A 23,141-nucleotide genomic window follows, 5' to 3' on the forward strand; every position below is an offset into this window, starting at 1 on the left:
GATGAGGGTTCAGGAGAGACACTCAGAGATGCTTGGATGGTGAGAGGCGATAAACTACCCCCCCCCCCCCCCCCTCAGCTTTCTGCCCAATCTGAGCGTGAACCAAAAACGTCAAGTTACCCAAAACCATTTCCGGGGAAAGGTGTAAAAATAAAAGTATCTTTACTCAACGTGTCCTTTTTTTTTTCCAATGAAGTTACAAATTCAAAATATTCTGTTTGACAGAACATTCAACGACACAACGTGGTCAACACCTGGAACAGATTTCTGTCTGAATTGGAAGACAACCGACCGATCCAAATGATTGATGATTTTCAGATTCTATTGTGGATAAAGTGACTGTACAAGAAAATGGATGGATAATATAGATAATATATAAGATGTATAGAAATAAAACAGCTTGGATGGATAAAACCGCTTTAAATGTAATAGTTTTTTTTTCGAGGACATTCCGGTGTTTTTCTGCTATTGTCATATCTAACTTCAGATACATTATACGCGTCATGTAGTCATTTTACTTTACTTTCTACTGTTACAGAATGATGGCCAACATTATTTAAACTCCTCCGATATGTTTCAGAGATTGTGTGTTTTATTGTGATTGTATTACTTTGGAAATAAAATATCACTTGTAAACATATTATCTGTATTTAAAACACAATGTATAGCTGCATGTTAAACTGCGCAACAGCAACCTGATTGAACCCAACTAAATTAGTCCAATTGTATCGAGCAACGTGAAATCATTAAATGTTAATGATTAACTATTCTGCTAAATGCGTTTTCTTTCAATACAGAATAAAAAAATAGCGGATGATGTTTCATTGAACAAAAGCAGTATCGGTTGGCGTTTGAATTTGTAGTTTTTTGTTTTTTTTTTACGTTTAAATATCCGTAATTTATTACAGCTCCAGTCGGGGTTGGTACTTGAAGATTTCGAACACTAACTGACAAAATAATTTGAATTTGGGTGCTTCCAGAGTCGAACCAAAGATGTTCTGTGAGAAAAGATGCCCAACTACACGATGCACCATGTCCGATCATTTTTGAGCGCATTTGCAAAATATAAGGAAATGTATATATGTACTGTATACCTTTTTTTCCACACCCTCAACAGTTCCATTACTAAATTAATTTGTCTCGCCCAGATATGTCGAGCGTGTACATCAGATACAGAACGAGACCTCGAGATATCGCGAGAGTAATTTGCGTAAATAAACGTAACTTCCTGTTTATTTATTTGTCATTTTAATGGCAATTCACTTTGATCGAAGGATATTCCACTATCGTCATAATTATTGGTTCGATTATTTGCGAAATAATCACTATAATATAATTTATGCTGTATTTCTCCTGAACGTCAGATTCGGGAAGTTTGACGTCACCGTTTTGACGCTGAGACCGGATATGGGTCTTTCCGGACCGGAAGCCGCCTCTGGCCTGACGCAGTTGTTGTGCGGCTGCATAACATCAAAACCGGGATATACTGCGAAGTAACGGTTATCTCTGACGGACTTTGGATACTGTCGTTCATGTCTCCACTTTGCAGTACAAGGTCTGTTTTTTTTCCCATGCCGCTACTAGCTAAATGTCGAGCATAGTTATTCTGTGCTTTTAGTGGAACACTTGGTTCGAGTCCCGCGTCTCTGTAAGCTCTGAACGAACATGAGCGTTTTATGACGGAACAGTTCTGCTCTTCTTTTAACCTCGCTGGTATTTGACGTCATGGCGAACAACTTTGCGAAGACCTTCGTGCACATGTGTCGTTATCTCCAAGACCCATGTCATGTGGCGAGATTTCAAAAGCTCTGCGGCGTTAAGGGGACATTTCCTGCTAAGCCGACCAAGGTGGGCGGCGAAGACTCGGAGCCGGGCTGTCCCGGCCTGAGGGGGGGGCTCCAATGCTCCAACGGGACGCAGGATGACTCCGGGCCGGACAGTGCGTCAGCAGCCCCCGCCAAAGCGAGACCCCTCCGGAAGAATTCCCTGACTGGAGATGTGGGTCAAGAGTTCCTGGTCCATAACAAGTTTCTGTTTTACCTGTTCACGTTTGGGACCGAGCTGGGGAATGAGATGTTCTTCATCATCTTCTTTCCCTTCCTCTTCTGGAACATCGACGCCCTGGTCAGCCGGAGACTCATGGTTGTCTGGGCCTGGAACCTGTCTGTGGGACAGTCCACTAAGGACGTGGTCCGCTGGTCCCGACCAGCGTCCCCTCCCGTGGTGAAGGTGGAGGTTTTCTACAACTCCGAGTACAGCATGCCGTCCACGCACGCCATGACGGGCGCAGCCATTCCGTTCTGCCTCCTCATGCTGACCTACGGAAGATGGCAGGTGAGTTTTAATGACGAACACGCATCCAAATAATTTACTGCAGAAACACGTGGATTGTAGATTGAGCGTTTCAGGGGCTTTGATTTAAATTGTTTTTAGGCTAACAAATCAAGCGCCAGAAAAGCTACAGGATTGTTCCGTTGTGGTAAGAATAGACTGCAGGGAGCAGGTATAGAGCAGAATCTAGAGAAGTGGAGGTCTAGAAAAGAGAGGAGTGAAGGTGAGCAGGAGTAAAACGGAGTACATGTGTGTAAATGAGAAGGTCCAGGAGGGACCAGAGAAGTTACAGGGAACAGACGTAAAGAAGGGAGAGGACTTCAGGTACCGTACCTCGGGTCAACAGTGCAGAGTGATGGAGAGAATGTGGAAAGGAGGTGAAGAATCGTGTGAAGGCAGGCTGGAACGGGTGGAGGAAAGTATCAGGTGTGCTCTGTGACAGGAGAGAGTCAGCGAGGATGAAGGGAAAGGTCTACAAGACAGTGGCGAGGACAGCCATGATGGACGGCTTAGAGACAGTGTCTCTGAGGAAAAGACAGGAGGCGGAGCTAGAAGTGGAGGAGATGAAGATGCTGAGGTTCTCCTTGGGCGTGACCAGGTTGGACAGGATTAGAAATGAGGCAATAAGAGGGACAGTGAAGGTTAGACGTTTTGGAGACAAGGTCAGAGAGACCAGACTTTGATGGTTTGGACATGTCCAGAGGAGAGACAGGGACTATATCGGTAGAAGGATGCTGAGGACGGAACTGCCAGGGAACAGAGCTAGAGGACGACCCAGGAGAAGATACATGGACGTAGTGAGGGAGGACATGAGAGTGGCTGGTGTTGGGGAGGACGATGCAAAGGACAGGGTGAAGTGGAGAAGGTTGGGTTGCTGTGTTGACCCCTCAGGGGACAAGAAGAAAGTACAGTAGTAGTAGTAGTAGTACACATATGCTCCGTTTCTTTCTTGTTTTATTACCTTAAAGTGTCCTCATTTCTTTTAAGCACTCTGGAGATCTTTATCTGAAATGATAAAGGCAAGAAGGTGTCACCTGCCCTATTACCCATAATGCAATGCCTTTTATGGCCTTGTGCCAAAATGTACAATAATCTTTACTTTTAAGATTGACATTCTCTCACATTGTACAAATATGTGTTTAAACTTTACATTTCAAATGGCATGCCAGCGGAGTGTCCCAGCCGATAACGCGATACAAACGCAACAGGAATAATATTTAATATTGACAAGAAGTGATTAATTTAATTTGCCTTGCCCTTGAAGTCCAGCTCATGACTCATAGCTGCGATCGGTCCCTCTCTCTCCTAGTACCCCTTCGTCCTCGGCTTTTGCGTTGCTCTGAGCTGGAGCGTCCTGGTCTGTGTGAGCCGAGTCTACATGGGGATGCATTCTGTTCTGGTAAGTACGAATATAAAAGATGCTGCGCAAAAACATCATTCACTCGTCTACCTCGACCTGGCCAAAGAAAAAACTTATCTGCATGGAAACATGGAGTTCTCTCTCTGGTGGAGGTCGTTGAAAAAAGAGACCGAGGTCCGACTGAACTCAGATCAGTGAATCTTTTCTCGACCTTAGCCTTGTAATACGTGTGTAAAACCAAACTGTCAATAGTGTGTACTCCCGGTTTACAACAATTGCTGCTCTTGTGTTGCAGGAGGTAATCACGGGCTTCCTCTACAGCCTCCTCATTCTAGCCTTCTTCCAGCAAATCTTGGACAAGATCGACTCCTTCTACATGACGGCCGATTGCGCTCCTGTTGTGATTGTCGTGTCGCACGTTAGCATGGGACTCGTGGCTTTCTCTCTGGATTCCTGGAGCACCTCTCGCGGCGATACGGCTCAAGCGCTCGGTACCGGAATAGGCGCCGCTTTGGGCACCCATGTGAACTATCAGCTGGGGCTGCTGAAGGATCCGCCCCTGTCCTCGCTTCCTCTTACTTTACCCCTGATCAGCACTAGCTTGCTGGCTGTCTCCCTGCTGCGCTTCCTCATCGGCGTTGCGGTCCTCCTCGTCACAAGAATGGTTATGAAAGCGGCGACTATTCCTTTCTTGTGCCGCCTGTTTGGGCTACCTTCGGATAATGTGAGACAGGCCAGGCAGCACATGAAAGTCGAGTTGCCGTACCGGTACATCGTCTACAGTGTTGTCGGTTTTAATTATGTCTGCGGGGTGCCTCTGCTCTTTAGGATCTTGGGCTTTGCCTGAGTGCTTTTTTTTTGCAAAGTGTCATTCCCTGCTGACGTATGCTGCCTGTCCCGAAACGAGTCTGTTTCTGATGGCAGAAACTGATTTCAAGAATAAATATGGAAATATTCAGCAACTTCTATCTCCTCTATTCTCATAGATAAACCACCCAAAGGCTATAAGACATGAATGGGCAGCACCTCCTTTATCATGAATGTGAGCTTTGTCATTCGGTTTGGTCTCACTGTCCCAAGCAAATACGGTATTTACAATTTTTACTACGGTAGCTGTTTTAGGGAATAATTATTGGCCCTTGTTTTATTTACTTTTTTAAGTATTCTTTTTGGGCGGCGCGGACACAGAGAGGTTGCCTCTGACCGTGTTTGTATGTCCTCCCCGTGTCCGCGTGGGTTTTCACCGGTTTCCTCCAGCAATTTAGGTGAATTGATGACTCTAAATTGTCCGTAGTGTATGAATGTGTTCATGAATGGTTGTTTGTCTCTGTGTGGCCCCGTGATGCGCTGGTGTGTGGTGACTCATCCGGGGTGTACCCTGCCTCTCGCCCACAGCAAGTGGAAGTGAATGAATTGCGTATTCTTTTTGGTACCAGTAGTTTATAAAAATGCATTTCTTTCTTGTAAAACATTGGGCAGTATTAGGAAGACAGTCTAAAGATTGTTAGTTTCTTTTCTTATGATTTGTTCATGGTCGACAAATATAATTTTTTAACTGGAACCTTTTTAAATACAAAAGATGCACTGTAAAAAAATCTTGCAGTCATTAATGGGAAATCCATTGTGCATTTCCACCATGCAATCATGATGCATAATGAAATGTTGTCTGTGTAGATTATCAGGCATCCAGGTCGAGGGAAATCAGGAAGAGCAATGAAAGAAGCTTCTTCAGTTCAGAACTGAAGAAGCTTCTTGGAACCTTAAGTTGATTATTTTTTGCTCTTTGTGATAGTAAATTGTTATTAGATAATTGCATAAAAACCAAACTATTGATAGATAATGTGTAAAATTGCTTCACCTTTTATTTATTAAATAGAATTACTCTGAAGCAATAAAATGGTATTTAAGCTCACAGAATCAAATGACTTCTATTTAGACCTTGAAGGCTTGTACTTTACAGTATTCAGGTCTGCTGTATCGTTATATCTATCCTTATCTTTTTGTACATAAGTGTTTCTGTTTCTAAAATGTTTGCAACTTTTTCCAGTAAAGTATTCGTCAAAATTTAAAAGTGTACAAATTGCATAACTGATTAATTTGAAGGTTTAATTTTATCATAACACGTTTGAGGAGAATTGTTGCAATAGAAAATAAAAAACAATTACGCATACCTTCTAATTTCTAAGAATTGTGTTTCTGCATTCCTTTCAATATCAAAGCAATAAAATGTTTTGTCTTTTTATTTGCTGTAGTAATGTTCCAGTAATATTTTACTACAAGTATATATTTGAGACCTGATGATTTATACTGGTATCATAACTTATAAGTATGTATGTACATTCTCCATATTTCTATTATTACTGTATGCAAGGACCATATCCATCTGAAAAATATGAATATATATATATATATATACAGTATATATATATATATATATATATTAAATGCATTATCATCAGAATTAAAGTATCATTCCTGCAAAGAAATATCGGAAGAAGGAAGTCAGTCGCCACATTTTAAATGTTTGATCAGAGTTTTCACATTCCTTATTCCATCCATCTATGATAACTTATTGTTAGTGTGCCGTAAGAGGACGTAGTGAACCTTTGAACAAGTTAGATGAGGCCTTTATCTGGTTATCCATGCCTACACCCTGTCTAATGATGATGAAGATGATGAATATATTTATTAGATAGAATGTTAGAGCACAAGTACGGTAGCATGTATTACAGTACAAATAAAGTCAAACATCCTGCCTAAGAGGAGCATTTCAAAAAGCCCTTGCGGTCTTGTTTCCGTTGATCATGGGTCTTCTCTAGGCTGACCTTATAATTAGATCTTTGAGTAATGACATTTTTATGCTTGAATGCATTACATTTACAGAATTCCTTGAAATCAATGCCAGGGTCATCCTTACGCTTTAGTTTAGTTTAGTTTAGTTTATTGTTTGTTTCAAGCAGAATAAAAATAAAATAAATAATACCTTTTCGTGCACAAAACATATTTTGGCAAAAGAAAACAATAAATATGTCCATAACAAAACACCAAATGCCATGTAAACAAGAAATGGCAAATAATTCATTATGTAGTGCTTGAAAAGGAGTGGGAAGAAGATAACTTATTAAATCCCACCCGTATTATACAACTAAGATTTCAAATCTATTGGACTTATAATAATGTAATAAAAAATAATAATAATTTAGGGACATTTATATATAGCACACATTACGAAATAATTAATAAGCTTTGACTATTGATCAATTAAAGGAATATCAGCTGTAAATATCAGTAAGAATGGTGGTAAGAATTAATTTTCCTGTGACAGGAACATCTTTGGTATAGTCTTTCCATAAAATTCAAGCACGTCTTCCTTTATTTAAGCTATTTATTTAAAAAAAAAAATTCAATGTTTGTAAGACTTCATTGTCGTCAAGAAAGGAAATAACATTATTTGTATCGCATCGGAAGGCGCAGAATTTAGCCTTTTATTTTGAAAAGGAACGGAAGCACTTTAAACCGGACGTCCGGAGTTGTGTTTTGATTCACCAAAACATTCATTGCAACCTCCCCCCCCCCCCCATTCGTGCTGGGATGAGACAGTGGGTGGGACGCGCTGTGCTGCAATCTGACATCTGAATCTGACTTTAAACTCAATGTCTCCGTGAAACGATCAATATTTCGGGTTTATGATCGTCCCGCGCAGCGTTTAGTGCGTTTCCTTTGTTCCTGTTCGACCTCCGCTCCGCAGATGCCTCGTCTGGGGAAGAAGTCACGTGACGGAGGGAAGAAAAAGTAAGACCGGCGTGACGGGAAGAGAAAAAGATGGACACGAGTATTTCCATTCAGTATTTATTAAGTGTTTGATGCGGCTCTAATGAACACTGTCGCTTCAGAGCATGCGTCTTGCTGTGATTCTGTTTGATCCCTTTGCTTTAGGCTGAAACTAGACTGGGAGTTCGTGCAGAGGTTCTGCAGCATCCAGCGGGTTCTGTTCCCATCATGGAGCAGTCAGAGCGCCCGGATGTTTGGGACGCTGCTCGTTGTCACGCTGACAGGTGACTGCTGGAGTTCATCGTCACACGACACTCTGCGCGGTGGACGGTGGCGTTTGGGGCACCACTAATCACGCCTGTGTCCATTTCCTGCCTTGCGTAATGTCTCGCTTTGACCTTTCTTCCAGCAAAGTGTCAAACTGGTCTCTTCTTCTGTCATCAGAGCAGCTGATTATTTATCAGGTGGGCGTCCTCCCCAGCCACTTCTACAACGTGCTGGCAGACAAAGATTACTCCGGCTTCAAGGGTCTCGTGGGGAAAGCAATGGTGCTCATCTTGGTCAACTCCACAGTGAGTCATGGAGCTGTAGGAGATAACCCATGTGCTGACAAAGAGGGGGGGGGGGGGGTCAAAGGAATTTGTCTATTCGTGTCTACACTTTGTTTGTACATGCTGAGAATAAATCAATTCAGGTAGTTTGAGCATATTTAGGAATGTGCAATGAAACAGTCTGACTACTGTTCAGGCTGATTATCTATGTGCTTAAAGGTAAGACATAATTGGGGACAAATGCATAATGTCAATCTGGAGACATTTAAATCTGTACAAATGTCACGAGCACTTTGGGCCCTTTATTTTATTGTGTGCCATCGTGTTGAATGTTAGATTGTCATTGTAAAACGACAGGTCAGTGCAAGATCGCATTCTTTTTACGGCTTGAGCGGCCTTCATTATCATCGTAAGGTTTTGGACTTTAAACATTCTTGAGACATCTAATAATAATGAAGAGGAAACATCCATTTATTGATTTGATTGTCATCCCTGAGTCGTTTTTGTTCTCTCTGATTTTTTTCTGCCTCTCCCAGTTGAAAAGTTTTGACCAGTACATTTGCAACCGGATGTATGTGAGCTGGAGGAAGACGCTAACGGAGAGCCTTCATACCGCCTACTTCCAGGGACGGGTCTACTACACAATCAATGTCCTCCGAGAGGACATAGACAACCCGTAAGCTTCGTCCGCTGCTCGTGTGTTAGCATTGCATCACCTTCTCTGAGTATACGAATACGTAGCGATCATACAATGTACCTGAGGGGGGGTTCTATGAAAAGGCTTGTGTTGCTGTTGGAATATGAGAGGCTTGTTTTGCGTTTCTGACTTGCAGAGACCAGAGAATAAGTCAGGACGCAGAGAGGTTGTGCAAGCAGATGAGCACCATGGCGAGTCGCCTGATAGTGTCACCGTTCACCCTGACTTACTACACCTACCACTGCTTCTACAGGTGGGTCTGCAGAGCACCAGGCGATGTGACGCAATCTAATGCATCCGTCTCCTTTCATCAGTGACACTCGCTGTCTGTGTTGTTTCAGCACGGGTTGGATCGGTCCCGTTACTGTCTTCGGCTATTTTGTCGTTGGAACTTTCGCCAATAAAGTCCTCATGGGGCCGATTGTGTCGACTCTGTTTGAGCAAGAGAAATTGGAGGGCGATTTCAGGTAAATTTAATTTGCAAAAAACATGTTGTTCAAGCCACAAATGCAAAGATCCGTCCAGCAATTATAATTGAGTCAAACTAGCACAAGTTAAAAATCTGTGTTGCATAATAGTTTTGTCAAATCTTAATTGTGTTGCTTAAAAAGTGACTTTGTTTCATAGATTTCTATTTGTGTATCCAGATTCAAGCACATGCAAATCCGTGTGAATGCAGAGTCTGCAGCTTTTTACAGGTGAGGTACCTGGTTCAGAGTCTTTGCACGCGTCACACGTGCAGAGACAGAAACGTTATTGTCGAGATCAGGGGTGTCAAACTCAAATACACAGTGGGCCAGAATTTAAAATTAATCAAAGCCACGGGCCAACGTTGAATAAATGAACCTCTAATATGGACCCAAACAAGTTTTGCTTTAACATTGAGTATGGAACAAGCAACGCTTTTGTAATTTAATCATGAAGACATCCAAAATCGAATTTCCAATTAAAAAATGGCATTTTAAATAGAAATTGTATGTTTTTCTTTATGGGGTGAACCAACTAAAAAGAATATTTTCAGAATTTTAAAATTTCTTTGGCCATTGTTACAGTAGACTGTACAGTAGTTACAGTAGACTCTTATTACTCATGCTAAAACCTATATATAACTCTGGAGAGATACATTTTAAAATGTTTTAATTTTTATGTTTGCCCCCTGGCATGTCCCACATCACATGACTGCTCAAATATGAATTTACCACGAAAAAAAACAAAGAAAATTCAGATTTGTTTATTGCCGTAATTCCATGTGTTATATTATATAAAATGTGTTAATATATACAGTGGCGTTGCTAGGGTCTCTTGGGACTCCAAGCAAGAAATCCCTGGGGCCCCCACCCCACCCGTGCAAGCTGCAAAAATTTGTTTTTTGCACATTAAAATGCACAATAAATAGGTAAAGTTGCCACAATATATATATATAACAACAGTGTAAATAAATAACGTCAAATAAAATAAATGGCATTATAGGAGCTGGCCCGCGGGTTCTGTACCCGCGGGCCAGCTCTAATATTAATTTTATATTGCTTCGCGGGCCAAATATAATTACAAATTTGGCCCGCGGGCCAGAGTTTGACACTCCTGCCAGGTACTTTATAACTTGTTCTTTCCTGTATGAAAATCATTATCTGGCGTCTGACTCATTCAGAAACAACAAATGATACAAATCACGGAGCGAAAGGGTGAGAAATAAGCTTCCTGTTGTGTTTATGTTTTAGAGCTGGTAAAGTGGAGCACATGAGGACCAACCGAAGACTGCAGAGTTTGTTACAAACTCAGACGAGTCTAATAAACAAAGAACTCTGGCTTTATAGTAATGATATCTTCTACACCTCCAATCAATGACCTTTTACTCTGTTATTTATGCTTTAGGGTTAACGTCTGGCTTCTCTTTCAGTCGGGGTAAACACCTTTGACTATGTCGGAGGGTTCCTCAGCTACATCATAATCGCCATTCCTATCTTCTCTGGTATCTATGACGGCCTCACCCCTGGTGAGCTCAGCGCACTGATCAGTAAGGTACGCAAAAACAAGGCTTTAAAAATGCATCTCTTGTGATGAAAATTATTGGGTTTGTGTTTTTATTTTCATGCAAATGATAGCGTGTCCCAGTTTGAATCAACTTTATCGGTCCTTCAGATTTATTTATTTATTTTTCTGCAAGATCCATCTAGCAGTTTTTACGTAAAGCCGTCAAATACGTAACCTCCTTGGCGGAGAAAATCAGTCGCCCATATTTAACGTTTACTCACAGCTTATCAGGAAAGTGTTCGGAAGGCATGCATTTCCGTAACAGAAGGAAGGGCTTATGCGAAGTCCACCAGCAGGTGGCATCAAAGGCTTTCTCATAATGAAAGCGGCCATCACCGTTGCATGCTGAGTTCAAACGCCTTGTTCTTGGACAGAGGATTCCCGTGTGAACGTGCAGATGAGTGTTATTGTCATGTGGAACGCCTCCTGTCTCGTCTTCAGGCTGTGTGTCTTGCTGCCATTTATCTTAACCTCGGCTTCCCCCTGTCCGTGTCCAGAACGCCTTTGTCTGCATCTACCTGATAAATGGCTTCACGCAGCTAATAGACCTGTCGACCACTCTGTCAGACGTGGCTGGATACACCCACAGGTATCCCGCCGCACGCTGACATTCACTCCGCCGGAGAGCTCGTGGTGGCGGCGGCGGCGTTTTTCATGCCACTGAGCGTTCCTTCGACGTGTGCGTGTGGTCAGGATCGGGGAGCTCAGGGAGGTGATGGATGGCGTCCTACGCATGCAGTGTGACTATGACCCAGCATCAGGAGAAAGCTACGACTTCGACAGGTTCGTTTGCTGCAAATAAATAACTCCTCAGACATTTAAACAGCGTGCTGAGAGAACGCAAACATGGCTGCAACTAGATGACGGAAAAATTAGCAGGTTAGATGTTTCTGCTTCTGCAGCACGTCAATGTCTTCTTCATTTCTCCGCGCAGTGACTTCAACGTCCATGCAGGCCCGGTGGACACTGCCTTCATCTTGGACCATCTGTCGTACAAATCTCCTTACTCGGACGAGCTGCTGGTCAAAGACCTGAGCCTGAAAATCAGCCAGGGGACACACGTGCTAGTGGTGGGGAACACGGGCACCGGGAAGACGTCTCTGCTGAGGGTCCTCAACCGGCTCTGGGAGGCGGACAGCGGTGAGGCGTCGAGCTTGATTCATTTTACAGAAGATTGTCGTGCAGGCTGCCTGAAAGCAAATCGCCAAGTCAGTTCCGTGATCTCGTCCGTCTTCTCAGGCTTTGTGGAGATGACGACTTGTTTTGGGCCCAGAGGAACCCTCTTCCTGCCGCAGAAACCCTACCTGACTGACGGCACGCTGCGTGAACAGGTCGCCTCTCCGTTGGTTATCTTCAACATTTTGATTCTTAACTGAGGCTGTGGCTTAATGATAATTAATACTCAGTCGTGTACCAAAGTTCTGAAACCTTACCAGTAGTGGAAAGAGTTTTAGATTGAATGAGGATTGAGGAAAACTCCCTTCTTCCACAGGTCATCTACCCACTGAAGGATATTTACCCCGCTTCAGGTATCGGATCCAACATTCATTTAATCATTGTTCGTTGTTCTGTTAAAGCAAACCGGCAGACGATTGTAAAATAAAAGCAACTACCGTATGTTAAATTGGGAGCCCGATTTTATTTTGCTGGCAGCTAATAGTAGAGAAATGACTCAAACGATGTATTTCTACAGATGAGGAACACGCATCCATCACCAGCGTGTACTGTATGTGATTGGACGTGCATTTCTTACGGCCTGCCCTTCCAGAATCCATCAGAATTCACCAATTTATGGATGTTTTCATTCACATACCATCTCTTTAGTTAGTCTTTCTCTCAAGGCCGACCATCTGTTACTTTCCCGGCACAGATGACCCAGCTATCTCATTACAGTGAGAGTGGAGTGGAGAGTCGTCAGGCTAAATATATGCACCAGACACAGAGTTCAGACGAGGACAGAGAGTCATTGCGGTTATTCCAGGTTGCAGATTCAGACTGAGTTGGAAGCAGCTGGGCCCGGCCACACGCTGTTGCCTGTGCCCGTTAGCAACGGTCCATACGAACCGGCAGCTAAAGACGTAATGAACCTTCAAAGAGAAGCACACGACCTGTTCGTACAGCCCCGTGATCAGCTCACGATAAACAGGATCCACCCACAGCGGAAGCTTCCGAGTCAAAAGCTGGCGCATGCATGCCCAAAGTGGATGCATCGTATACTGATGTAGTAGAGCAGCCTCAATAAGTAGCTTTTAGTCTGGTTTGTGCAGCTGCAACTCTGTTTTTGATGTTTCATCGTGTGTTCAAACGGCACACCTGAGTCGGCGACTGTAACGTCGTCCTTTTCTTTCAGGATCAGTGGATGACGACAGAATTATTCAGTTCCTGGAACTCGCTGGAGTGGTCAGTAGTTTCATCCTGCAGTATTAGCAGAGTATCTCTAATCGTAATGTTTAGCGAGGGGGCTTGAACTCCTTGTTCTCTGAACTCCTGTAGTCCAGCCTCCTGAGGCGGACCGGAGGGCTGGATGAAAGCGTTGACTGGAACTGGTAAGATTAATACGACTAACTGCAGACAGCAATGACAAAGGGAAACCATTCCTGTAGTGGTTTGTTTTACATGCAGTAGCGTCTCCTCCAATGTGGCACCAAGGGACTCGGCTTTTTCCTCTGCAGGTATGACGTTCTGTCTCCGGGTGAAATGCAGCGTCTCTGCTTTGCACGACTATTCTACCTGCAGCCCATTTACGCAGGTGGGTTGTGAGGAATCAAGACTTTTTGCATTTCAGGTGGAAAACATTTGCGTGTTTTCATCTCGTCTTCTGGACTAAAGGTGACCCAGATAAACTGGAGATTTTCAAATGTGTTTTTCTTCTTTTTTTTTTAATCCAGCCATGTATAAATGCAGATTATTTGGAGATCAGCATGTCCATCTGTTCATGTGTAACCATTTATAGCGCCGTCTAGAGTTGCCTTTTTTAGGATTTTTTAAAATCTGCTCCTTAATTTCTTTTCTCACAAACCACTCGCACATTTAAAATGTGCTTCTTCACAACAGTTTGAAACTCTTAAACTGTTTCAGATGAGGTAATTGTCAGACATTTTAGACTCTTGATCTTTTTGGATTGAAATATCAAAAACCACTCAATATTTTCTCGTGAGAACTATCGTCCAGAAAGTGTTGGTAAACCGAGTTCCTCCCACGACTTTGCGTGGTGTGGGGAGATGTGCCATTTTCTGATGTCTCCCGTGTTGTCTTATCTTTGCAGTGCTGGATGAGGCCACCAGCGCTTTGACGGAGGAGGCTGAAGCGCAGCTCTACCGAACCTGTAAACACCTCGGCATGACTTTAGTCAGTCTGGGACACCGGAGCAGCCTGGTGAAGGTAAATAGAGCTGGATGTGCATTCTCTGAATCTCATTCTGAAGTTGGGCGTGTCCTTTTTTTTTTGTCATCTGTTCACATCTATGAAAGGAGATTAATCCGTCTCCGTTTTCTCACAGTACCACGATGTCCAGCTCAAACTGTGTGGAGGAGGCCAGTGGGAGTTGACGAACTTAAGAGGAGGCAGTGGGGGCGTGACGGAAGAAAGAGCGTGACATCACCAGTAAAGTCTTAAAATCCTGGACATGAAGGAAGAATCGGTGTGGGAGGGAAAAACCAAACACACCTCGAGACATTCTCCTGAATTCCTCGGTGTCCAACTCTCAGGTACTCTGACAAGGAATAAGATCCAGTTCCTTCAGAGATGTTCCACCGGCTTGTCGGTTAATTATGTAGTTAGGAAACAGGGGGGGGGGGGGGGGGCAGTGGTTTTCCTAACAAGACGATGGTTTGTAGGAAGTTTGAACGTTTGTCACACAGCAAATCAGAGAGGAAGCGGGAAACCAGTCATCTTTTAATGCGAGACAATTGTTTTATATTCGCAATACATTTGGATATTAGTTGTAATTTGGTAATAAAGCTTCTAAACAGAAAATGTATTTGGATTTTACATACAGAATTTAACAATTATATAGATTTTAAAAAAATCATTTAGACAATAAAATCACTTTAAAATATTAAAATATTTCACCTGCCTGGTTTATCGAACTAGAGATTCCTTCGGATGAGTCTTCATTCAGAAAACACACCTTCGCGGTTGTTGTCATTTTGCACCGCTGTCACGGCGACCTTGGATGATCTTTTGAACGGCCGCAGGATCATCCAGCGTGCTGAGGTCTCCCAGGCCGTTAAATTCTTGCTCTGCCACCTTCCGCAGCACGCGGCGCATTATCTTGCCAGAGCGCGTCTTCGGCAGTACCTGGACCAGCTGGGAGAATGACCAGAGAGCCTCACGACACGTTCAGGCTGAATATCTGTTTGTAATGGGACAGCAAAGACGCAGCGGTACCTGGATGAAGTCTGGACAGGCATACTTGGCTATCTTTTTGGACACCATGTCCTTCAGCTGTCGGGACAGGTCCGCCTCATCAACCTCCACGCCCTTTTTTAGCACCACGAAGGCATACACGCCTGAAAACACAGATGTGTTCAGTATCATGCGAGAACATTTATTATATTCTAATTATTATTTATACAGCAGCTCTTTAGTCTCGCTCATAAAGTGCCTTGAGATAACTTTCTCTTGTAATCTGGCGCTATAGAAATGAAATGGGATTACATTTCAGATTCCTTCCTCACCTTCCCCCTTAATGTCGTGCGAGTATCCTACGATGGCAGACTCGGCCACTGCGCCGCATTGATTCTGGTGCAGGAATCACAATCGGGAAGAGCCGTCACCGCTTTGCAAATATTTTAAACCTATAAAGTCACTTTGCATGAAAGTCGATATCAAATTAAAATAAATGCTATCTTGAGACATTTTTATTTTTCTCATTCTGAGGTCATTTGTGGGCACAGAAAAATCTGAAGGAGATGTATACTTGATAATTCTCATGAAATTCATATGCCTTAATTGGAAAGGAAAAAAAAAAGAGGTAATCAGATATTATTTATCCCCCCCGGGTATGAATAATATCTGATTACCTTTTTTTTTTTTTTACCAACATTCACGGTCAGTACAGGTAATCAGAATTCCTGTCTACTCGTTCATGTCTTGCTAATGAGCTCGAGGCGGCGTGTTCCCTCGAGGCGTTTCCGAGCACGGCTGACGGGCTTTAGCGTCATTGATCTCACCACCACGTCCTCGATCTCTGCCGTCCCAATCCTGTGGCCGCTCACATTAATGACGTCGTCAAGGCGGCCGGTGATCTTGTAGTACCCCTCCTTGGAGCGCCGGGCGCCGTCGCCAGTATGGAAGTAACCTGTTGGTGCAAAGATAACGGGAGTCCCGGAGCAACCGCTAAAACAAGAAGGGATCTCCTTTTAAGTGTGGAGGAATCGTACCGGGATAGGGCTGACAGTAGGTCTCTACGAATCGTTGGTGGTCCCTATGGATGGATCGAGCCATACCGGGCCAAGGCTGAGCTATGCACAGGGCTCCAGATGTTTCTTTGGATGTTAGCACTTTACCCTGGAGAGCATTTTAAAAACGATGAAAACAAACCACATGTGGAGTGAAGGGGACAGATGTGAAGCCTGCATAATGTTCATCCACAGTGAAACCGTGTCACGAGGCTCGCTCGTGATGCGTGGGGGGGCCATCAGCTCAGAGACACAACTCCAACTGTCCGCACAATCTGTGCAGCCACAAAGTCGTGTGACAGATTTTTACTAATATGAAGTTTGGCAGGCTCAGAGTGGGGCTGAGCGGTGGGAGCAACGAGGGTATCAAAAGTGACACAGCTGGTCACTAATTTATAATCCTAATCTGACCCTCCCCAAGGGCTGTTCCCAGCCATCCAACATCACACACACACACACACACCTCAGGGTCCATGATGACGGGCTCGATGCCAAAGAAAGGTCTCATAGCCATTCCTGGGACGATCTCTGCATCCGGATCCGACGGCCTCGGGCTGATGCAGATCCCTCCTGTCTCTAGAGCCGCGAAGAGAAACAAGGTCGAACGTAAAGATCGTGTTTTTGAACAGAGAATTACCGTCAGTAACTCAAACAGTGTGCTCGTCCAATCAGAGAGCGGTGTTATTGTCCGTCTTTAATAAATTAACCTTTTTTTTTTATTAAACAAATAATTTTAAGGTGAAAAAACAGACATTTGCAATTAAATTCAATATCTTTTAAATATTTACTTTGCAGCCTCCTAAAGCTTCTGTACAATGTTGTGCATCAAAATAAATCTACACTGTACACTCGCCCAAGGAATAGAGGATGCATCGTATAATGATGAATCTGCTGTGTGTGTGGGGGTGGGGGGGGGGGGTCGGGGGTAATACCATCTTCAAATGACTAAATTTAGACCTGCATCAGACCCTGAGGTCATTTCTATATCCTCTTCCTCATTTCATAACAAGACAGAAACAAAGTAGGTCGAAGCAAACATCAAACAAGATTTTCTTTTTTTAATAAATAGAGCTGAAATAAGTGAAAGGTCGCGTGGGGGAGTTTAACGTGGGAGAATAAAAAAAACGAGAGAGCCAACTAACAGTTTGTAAATCTAACGTAATCCCCTCTCATTGCTACAGATGCAGATTATGGAATTACAGCCATGCTAAGTAAATTAAATGCGGGTTAGGTCCGCCCGGACCTCAGGGATTGGTAATCCGGCTGGTCGTGTTGGTGGCATCAAAGATGGACAGAGCAGATGGGGGGCCCAGAGGCGTAGAAAGTAGGACACGGCAGACGATCCCACGATCGTCAGCCTCAAAGCCCCTTAAAAACACTTCGTATTTCACTCTTCAGTATCTCGAAACATGATAAATCAACAATGTTCTTACTCTTACAAGAGACCAGAGAACATAGTTATTGAGAATTTCTCAAAAGTTACTGTTTAAAGTAGCTGCTTAAAAGAAACATCTTTGTTTTTTACAGTTAGACGCTACAAAGATTCCACTTCCTGTCCTCCTGCATCCTTTTTCACATCGCTTGATCCAACATGGCTGGTCTCCAGCAGAGGATCAACGATCCGATTTTCTCTCTATAAACAGGCTACTTGTTTGCAGATCAACCAAATGGCGCTGGATGAATAATGCCACTTAGTCCTAATTGGTGACACCGGTCCAGCAAAAATAACCCCACAGCATAATCCTTTTTTTTTTTTTTTTCCCCAGAATAAGGGTATTTAGGTCATAATTCTGTCATTCTCAAGCTCTTGCTGCTCTAAACGATCAATTCATTCTCGATTTGTATGGTAATTACTGCAGCTTTACTCAAGTCCCGTGTTCCTCAGCGGATTTTAACCGCTAGTAGATCAGATATGCTTCAGTGGAGGAATAGAAGGTGACATCAGCACTTACATGTGGGTGAAGGATCAAATGTGTCGTGTTGGACCCACTAAAATTACTTGTCAGAATTTAACCAGTTCCCGGATTCCAGTCCGCTGAATCTTGTATTTTATTGGATTAATGCTGCCGAAGAGGGCAGAAACCAGTCACTCTTTTACAAACCATTTCTCTCAGAGAATATTAAGAGGGAGAGAAAGATGGTGAGCTTTTGAGCATTCTTCTGGTGTCCTTTGCTGAGCCCCAAATTAGAATATTAGAATATGTAATCTGTGAAGGAAGCATCTGGTTCAATTCAGGAGGAAAAAAACACGCTCTAGCAGCCACGTCACCGTGTGTGTGTGTGTGAAGCCAACAACAACATTGTGTAAGTACACGTGCACACGCACAGTGATGATTTATTTGGCTGATCTTTTTGGAATGGCCCCGAGCAAACCTGAATGAAGATCAACTTCAAACTGAAGACTTTGGGGAAAAGGAAACTGCAGATTTACATATTTCTACGATCAATCATTGAAATCCAGTGAAGCGGGTCCGCTAACCAGAACTTTGGTGACAGTTTATTTGTGGTTGGTCCATACTGAAACCTCTGAATGGAAACATTTTAGACATTTGACCAATTCTACAAGCTCTCTCGGCAATCGCTGGACAGATAATCCTGAAACTTCAGACGGTGGATGGATTTGAACTTTTTTTTTTGGGGGGCTCTGATCAGGCCTAAATTTGAATTTGTCTAGTAATGTACTTTACTGTACTAAAACGCACCACAGAGCTGCTTAGAACGCTGATGGTTCCGAGTGCTTCGTTTCATTTTGGCTTCCCAGCAGCCAATAAATTGCATTTTCCGGGACAATCAGTTACCAGTTTGCCACCAGGTGTCCACCACAGCGCAGCGCCCATCCCCGACCACTCTGTGGTACCACTCCCACGCCTCCGTGTTGATGGGCTCGCCCACTGCACACAGACAAGGACACTTTAACCATCATGTCATTTTTCTTGATATGCTAAACAAAGCATGACGAACACGGTTCTGTGAACAGACATCTTGCCGACGTATGTTCTTGTTTAGGTGTCGCTGCAAGCCTGAGCATGCTGCCCAGACGTAACTTTCAACATGCTTCAAGCGTGTAACGTGCAACGGGCAAACAGAAAAGTAGTGCGTACGGTTCGTTTTATTTTTGTTTACAGTGTCTTATACCAGTGAAATATTTTTGAATATTTTTGAAGTCCATTTCTACTGTTGTTCTTCTAAATCCGATGACACACACGACTCCATCAGGCATGGCAGATTAAACTTTAAAATGTGTTATTTCGTCTGAATGTTGATGATCATTCTGAAATTCTATTCTCGCTTTCACACCCAGATTGGTTCAGTTAATGCGTTTAAACTGTGGCCCGCTCACTTACGGCTGCAGTGTGTCGTAGTCGGGGGGATTAACTAGCAGAAAAAAATCTAATAAATAATAATAAAATTGTTTGTTAGTATATAATCACCAAAAAATTAACATCAGCAGGCTGATTCTGGCCTTAATGTGCAAATATAATAAAATCCATACACGACCCTGAACCGATTTGGATTTCTACTCCGCTCCGCTTTGCATTTTGTAAGAAATAAAGTTTTATATTATTGAACGCACTCTTACTTGACGGCATTTCTTCACACCTGCCTTTGTAGAGTATCGTGCATATCGGGGCACGCAAACGACAAACTAGGAGAACGTTTCGTTCTGCACATATAATATTCTTAAGCATCACGTTTGTTTGTTTCCAGCATACCAGAGCCGAGAGTTTTGAGCGTGGAACGGTCATATTTCCGCACCCAGTGGTCTCCGTACTTGAGCAGCAGGCGGATCGCCGTGGGAGCCCCATAAAACTGGTTTATCTTGAGCCTCTGAACCGTCTCCCAGTACCTCCCTGCGGACACAACAGAAACGATCAGAACCGAACGCGGGCTGGATCGGACGAACCGCAGGTCTGTTCTCTTTGGCGGTGACGAGGTGCGTTTGCCGACGACCGTGATTGCAGCGTTGTGGGAAGCTGGCATCTTTCATTTTAGTGTGGAGGGTCAAAGTTCAATGTAAACATTTATTCATAAGCAGATGGGAAGACTTCGAGGTCGTGAGCCGGCGCTCTTAAAATGATATATTATTATGACAGCGAAGAAATCACAAGGATTAAAGCTGTCTTTGCTAAATATATGACCAAAAGTGAGCTTTTACTTTCACTTGATTTTTCCCCTGATGAAAGACGAGACTTTGAATCTTTCATTTTATACATCCGGTGTTTGCTGAGTCATCGTAAAGAATATCCCGTGGGGGCTTGCGAGACGAGCGAAACCTGCGTCACTCGGCATGTGGCGGAGCTGAAAACGACTGGCGCTGAAAGAGTTAAACCGGCGTTCGTACCCGGGTCAGGGTAGAGCGGCGTGCTCTCAAACAGAACGGTGGTTCCCCCGTTAGCCAGGGGGCCGTAGACGGCGTAGCTGTGCCCCGTGATCCAACCGATGTCGGCCACGCAGCCGAACACGTCCCCATCGTGGTAGCCGAAGACGTACTGGGGACGGGAGAGAAGAGTTAAAACACGCACGCACGCACGCGCACGAACGCACACACACACACGTTTTTTTACGATGGGCTCAACTTTGGAGCGACCCGCTTCGCTGAGGTTTGCGTGTTTTGGGCACGCCACATATAGGAATCAAACCTTCTCGCCGTGCGGTAACAGCGCTGCCCACTGCGCCAGCCGTGCCAACCCAAACACAAGGATTAAAAATCGGAAAATGAAGCAGACGCCGACGGCCCTGCTAGACGTTCACCCGGTGCGTCAGGGCGGCGTACAGCAGGTACCCCGCCTGGGTGTGGACCAGGCCCTTGGGCGGCCCGGTGCTGCCCGACGTGTACAGCAGGAACAAGACGTCCTCGCTCTCCATGGCAACCGGCTCGCACGCCACGTCCTCCGACAGCATCTCCTGCACAGCAGGAAACGTGATTATTAATTAAGAGCACACTCCCAGGCCTGAATCTCGCTCTCTGACCGTCCGACGGCTCACCTCCTCCACGGCGACGTCTTTGGCCGTCATGGCGACGGGATTGTCTGTCCTCATAGCGACCAGCACCTGCTGCACCGACGGGCAGCTGCGGACGGCGGCGTCCACCGTCTTCTTCAGCTCGGTGACCTTTCCCCCCCGGACGCCCTGGTTCGCCGTGACGACGGTGCTGGACTGGGCTGGACACGAGAGATCCGTTTAAACGCGGATTAATTTAAATTCCATCATCGTCCAGAACAAGCAGCACCGGGACGCGTCGGGGGGGCCGCCTCACCGTCTCTGATCCGGTCAGCGAGGGCCTCGGCGCTGAAGCCCGCGAACACCACGTTGTGCGCCGCGCCGATGCGAGCGCAGGCCAACATGGACGCCACGGCCATCGGGCAAGGAGGCATGTAGATGGTGACGACGTCCCCCCTCCTCACGCCGCGCCGCCTCAACAGGTTGCCCAGTCTGCAGGTCGTCTCCAGTAACTGCCTGTTGAGAAACATCACACGCAAAGGATGAAGGGACACACACACAAACCTGCACATTCACCCTGCTGCTGACCTGTAGGTGACCTTGACCTCTGACCCCGGCTCATCTTTCTCCCAGATCAGGGCCACCCTCTCGGGGCAGACGTGGACGTGCCGGTCCAGGCAGTTTACTGGATTTGACCACAGAGACGTTAACCGGTGAGGCGTTCAAATGCAGACTGCTCTGCGCCATGATGCCTTTAGACGTTTCATTCATAAATCAGCAATAAAAACATCCTGTAATCACAGCGGGGGGGGGGGGGCAGCGCTGATCTTACCGGACACGTTCAGCTTCCCTCCATCGAACCACTTGATCTTTCCGCGGCGCAGGTCACAGTCCTGCACCGCGTGGAAGGGACGCGTCCAGCTCAGCCTGTGACGCGCCGCGGCGGCCCAGAAGCTCTCGCTGTCGGAGACGGAGAACTCCTGCAGCTCGGAGAAGTCCGACACCCCCTGGAAGCCGGCGGCCTCCGGCATGATGGCTGCCACATTGCAACTCCTTCGGCCCCACACTTGCAGGAGATAAGGTCTGAAAAGCCGCGCGAAGGGAGACAGGAGACGCGTCGGGGCGCATCCGCGCGTCTGGAGGAGCATCGATCCGCCGCGTGGAGTAGATCCTGCACGACACTACGTTTAAAGAGTATTCCGCGGGACCCTCCGATTCCAGAAGGGTTGAGGAATTTGTTTTTGGAAGCTGCTCAACAAGCGAAAAGGAGGAAGGGCTGGATGGATGGTGCGTTCAAGGGCGGCAGGGTTTATTGGAAAAGTGGGCGTTTGAATTTAATCTTATAAATAGTAAAATGCAGAGACGCGGTTCGGAATAATGAAGCGTGTGTGTCTGAAGTAAAGACATTTTCTAATATTGTATGATTATAAAAGTATTTTAAATGCACTTTAACGAAGTCGTGTTAACTGTTTAAAAGTGCGCACAAGTGAAGTTCAGACACTCAAAGAAACGCGTGGCTGAATGGCGACTTTAAATAGAAGCAGCTTTTAATTATAGGCTACAGTTACATTTACACAGAGACAAACACAGGATTAACCGCACCTCATAGTACAGCCTCAACTATTGGACAGCGTCTTTAGAAGGTTTCCACTTTTCACAGGACTTGAAACAGAGGTGTGCAATTTTCCGTGATTCTTCTGAAGGTATCACAGAGAGGTCAGAGGTCACATTCAGCTCCTTGTGAGTGACACGTGGTCGTTTTGTTTTTTTTTGCTTCAAAAGCCATATTTATTCACACAGTTGCATGAAGTAGCAGAACCTTTGACTGAATGTATTTTTATAGAATATAAATAGATAGATTTTATACCGATACTTATCAAAACATCTGTGATAAATTGTTTCTGTGCTAAAGCCTCCTTTGGGACAGGGACACGAAGGGACATGAAGGGACAAACGTCTCTCCTATGCATTTACCTGTCGTTCTAATATTTGACCTCCTTGTTTTAACAATACTGAAAATAGCTTTCTGCCTCTGTGACATGTTTGTACCCCGGGGT

At 44.7% G+C, this 23,141-nt stretch overlaps 3 protein-coding genes across 3 annotated transcripts; 2 read left to right on the forward strand and 1 right to left on the reverse strand.

Annotated features, from left to right (window-relative positions):
• The first annotated feature begins 1,725 nt into the window (after positions 1 to 1,725).
• On the forward strand, positions 1,726 to 5,907 carry sgpp1a (sphingosine-1-phosphate phosphatase 1a). The gene is made up of 3 exons (XM_068753798.1): positions 1,726 to 2,334; positions 3,641 to 3,730; positions 3,987 to 5,907. Exons 1-3 carry the CDS (start codon positions 1,726 to 1,728, stop codon positions 4,536 to 4,538), a joined length of 1,251 nt encoding a protein of 416 aa, XP_068609899.1. The 3' UTR covers positions 4,539 to 5,907.
• Positions 5,908 to 7,417: 1,510 nt separating this feature from the next.
• On the forward strand, positions 7,418 to 14,494 carry abcd4 (ATP-binding cassette, sub-family D (ALD), member 4). The gene is made up of 19 exons (XM_068754163.1): positions 7,418 to 7,483; positions 7,628 to 7,746; positions 7,907 to 8,034; positions 8,550 to 8,689; positions 8,847 to 8,963; positions 9,052 to 9,177; positions 9,358 to 9,408; positions 10,429 to 10,523; positions 10,608 to 10,729; positions 11,239 to 11,330; positions 11,435 to 11,524; positions 11,676 to 11,881; positions 11,981 to 12,072; positions 12,234 to 12,270; positions 13,092 to 13,141; positions 13,235 to 13,287; positions 13,414 to 13,490; positions 14,007 to 14,122; positions 14,241 to 14,494. The coding sequence occupies exons 1-19, from the start codon at positions 7,440 to 7,442 to the stop codon at positions 14,334 to 14,336; spliced, it is 1,851 nt and encodes a 616-aa protein (XP_068610264.1). The 5' UTR covers positions 7,418 to 7,439; the 3' UTR covers positions 14,337 to 14,494.
• A 55-nt stretch (positions 14,495 to 14,549) lies between these two features.
• Positions 14,550 to 22,232, reverse strand: LOC137909580 (acetyl-coenzyme A synthetase 2-like, mitochondrial). Its single transcript, XM_068754044.1, has 14 exons — positions 21,917 to 22,232; positions 21,673 to 21,769; positions 21,401 to 21,600; positions 21,130 to 21,305; positions 20,896 to 21,048; positions 20,486 to 20,633; positions 19,857 to 19,994; positions 18,942 to 19,034; positions 16,607 to 16,719; positions 16,126 to 16,252; positions 15,916 to 16,043; positions 15,421 to 15,484; positions 15,131 to 15,252; positions 14,550 to 15,049 (listed from the first exon to the last, which is right to left on the reverse strand). The coding sequence occupies exons 1-14, from the start codon at positions 22,230 to 22,232 to the stop codon at positions 14,885 to 14,887; spliced, it is 2,040 nt and encodes a 679-aa protein (XP_068610145.1). The 3' UTR covers positions 14,550 to 14,884.
• Between the last annotated feature and the right edge of the window lie 909 nt (positions 22,233 to 23,141).

This window comes from Brachionichthys hirsutus, chromosome 20, assembly GCF_040956055.1.
Source record: "Brachionichthys hirsutus isolate HB-005 chromosome 20, CSIRO-AGI_Bhir_v1, whole genome shotgun sequence".
Taxonomy (NCBI): Eukaryota; Metazoa; Chordata; class Actinopteri; order Lophiiformes; family Brachionichthyidae; genus Brachionichthys; species Brachionichthys hirsutus.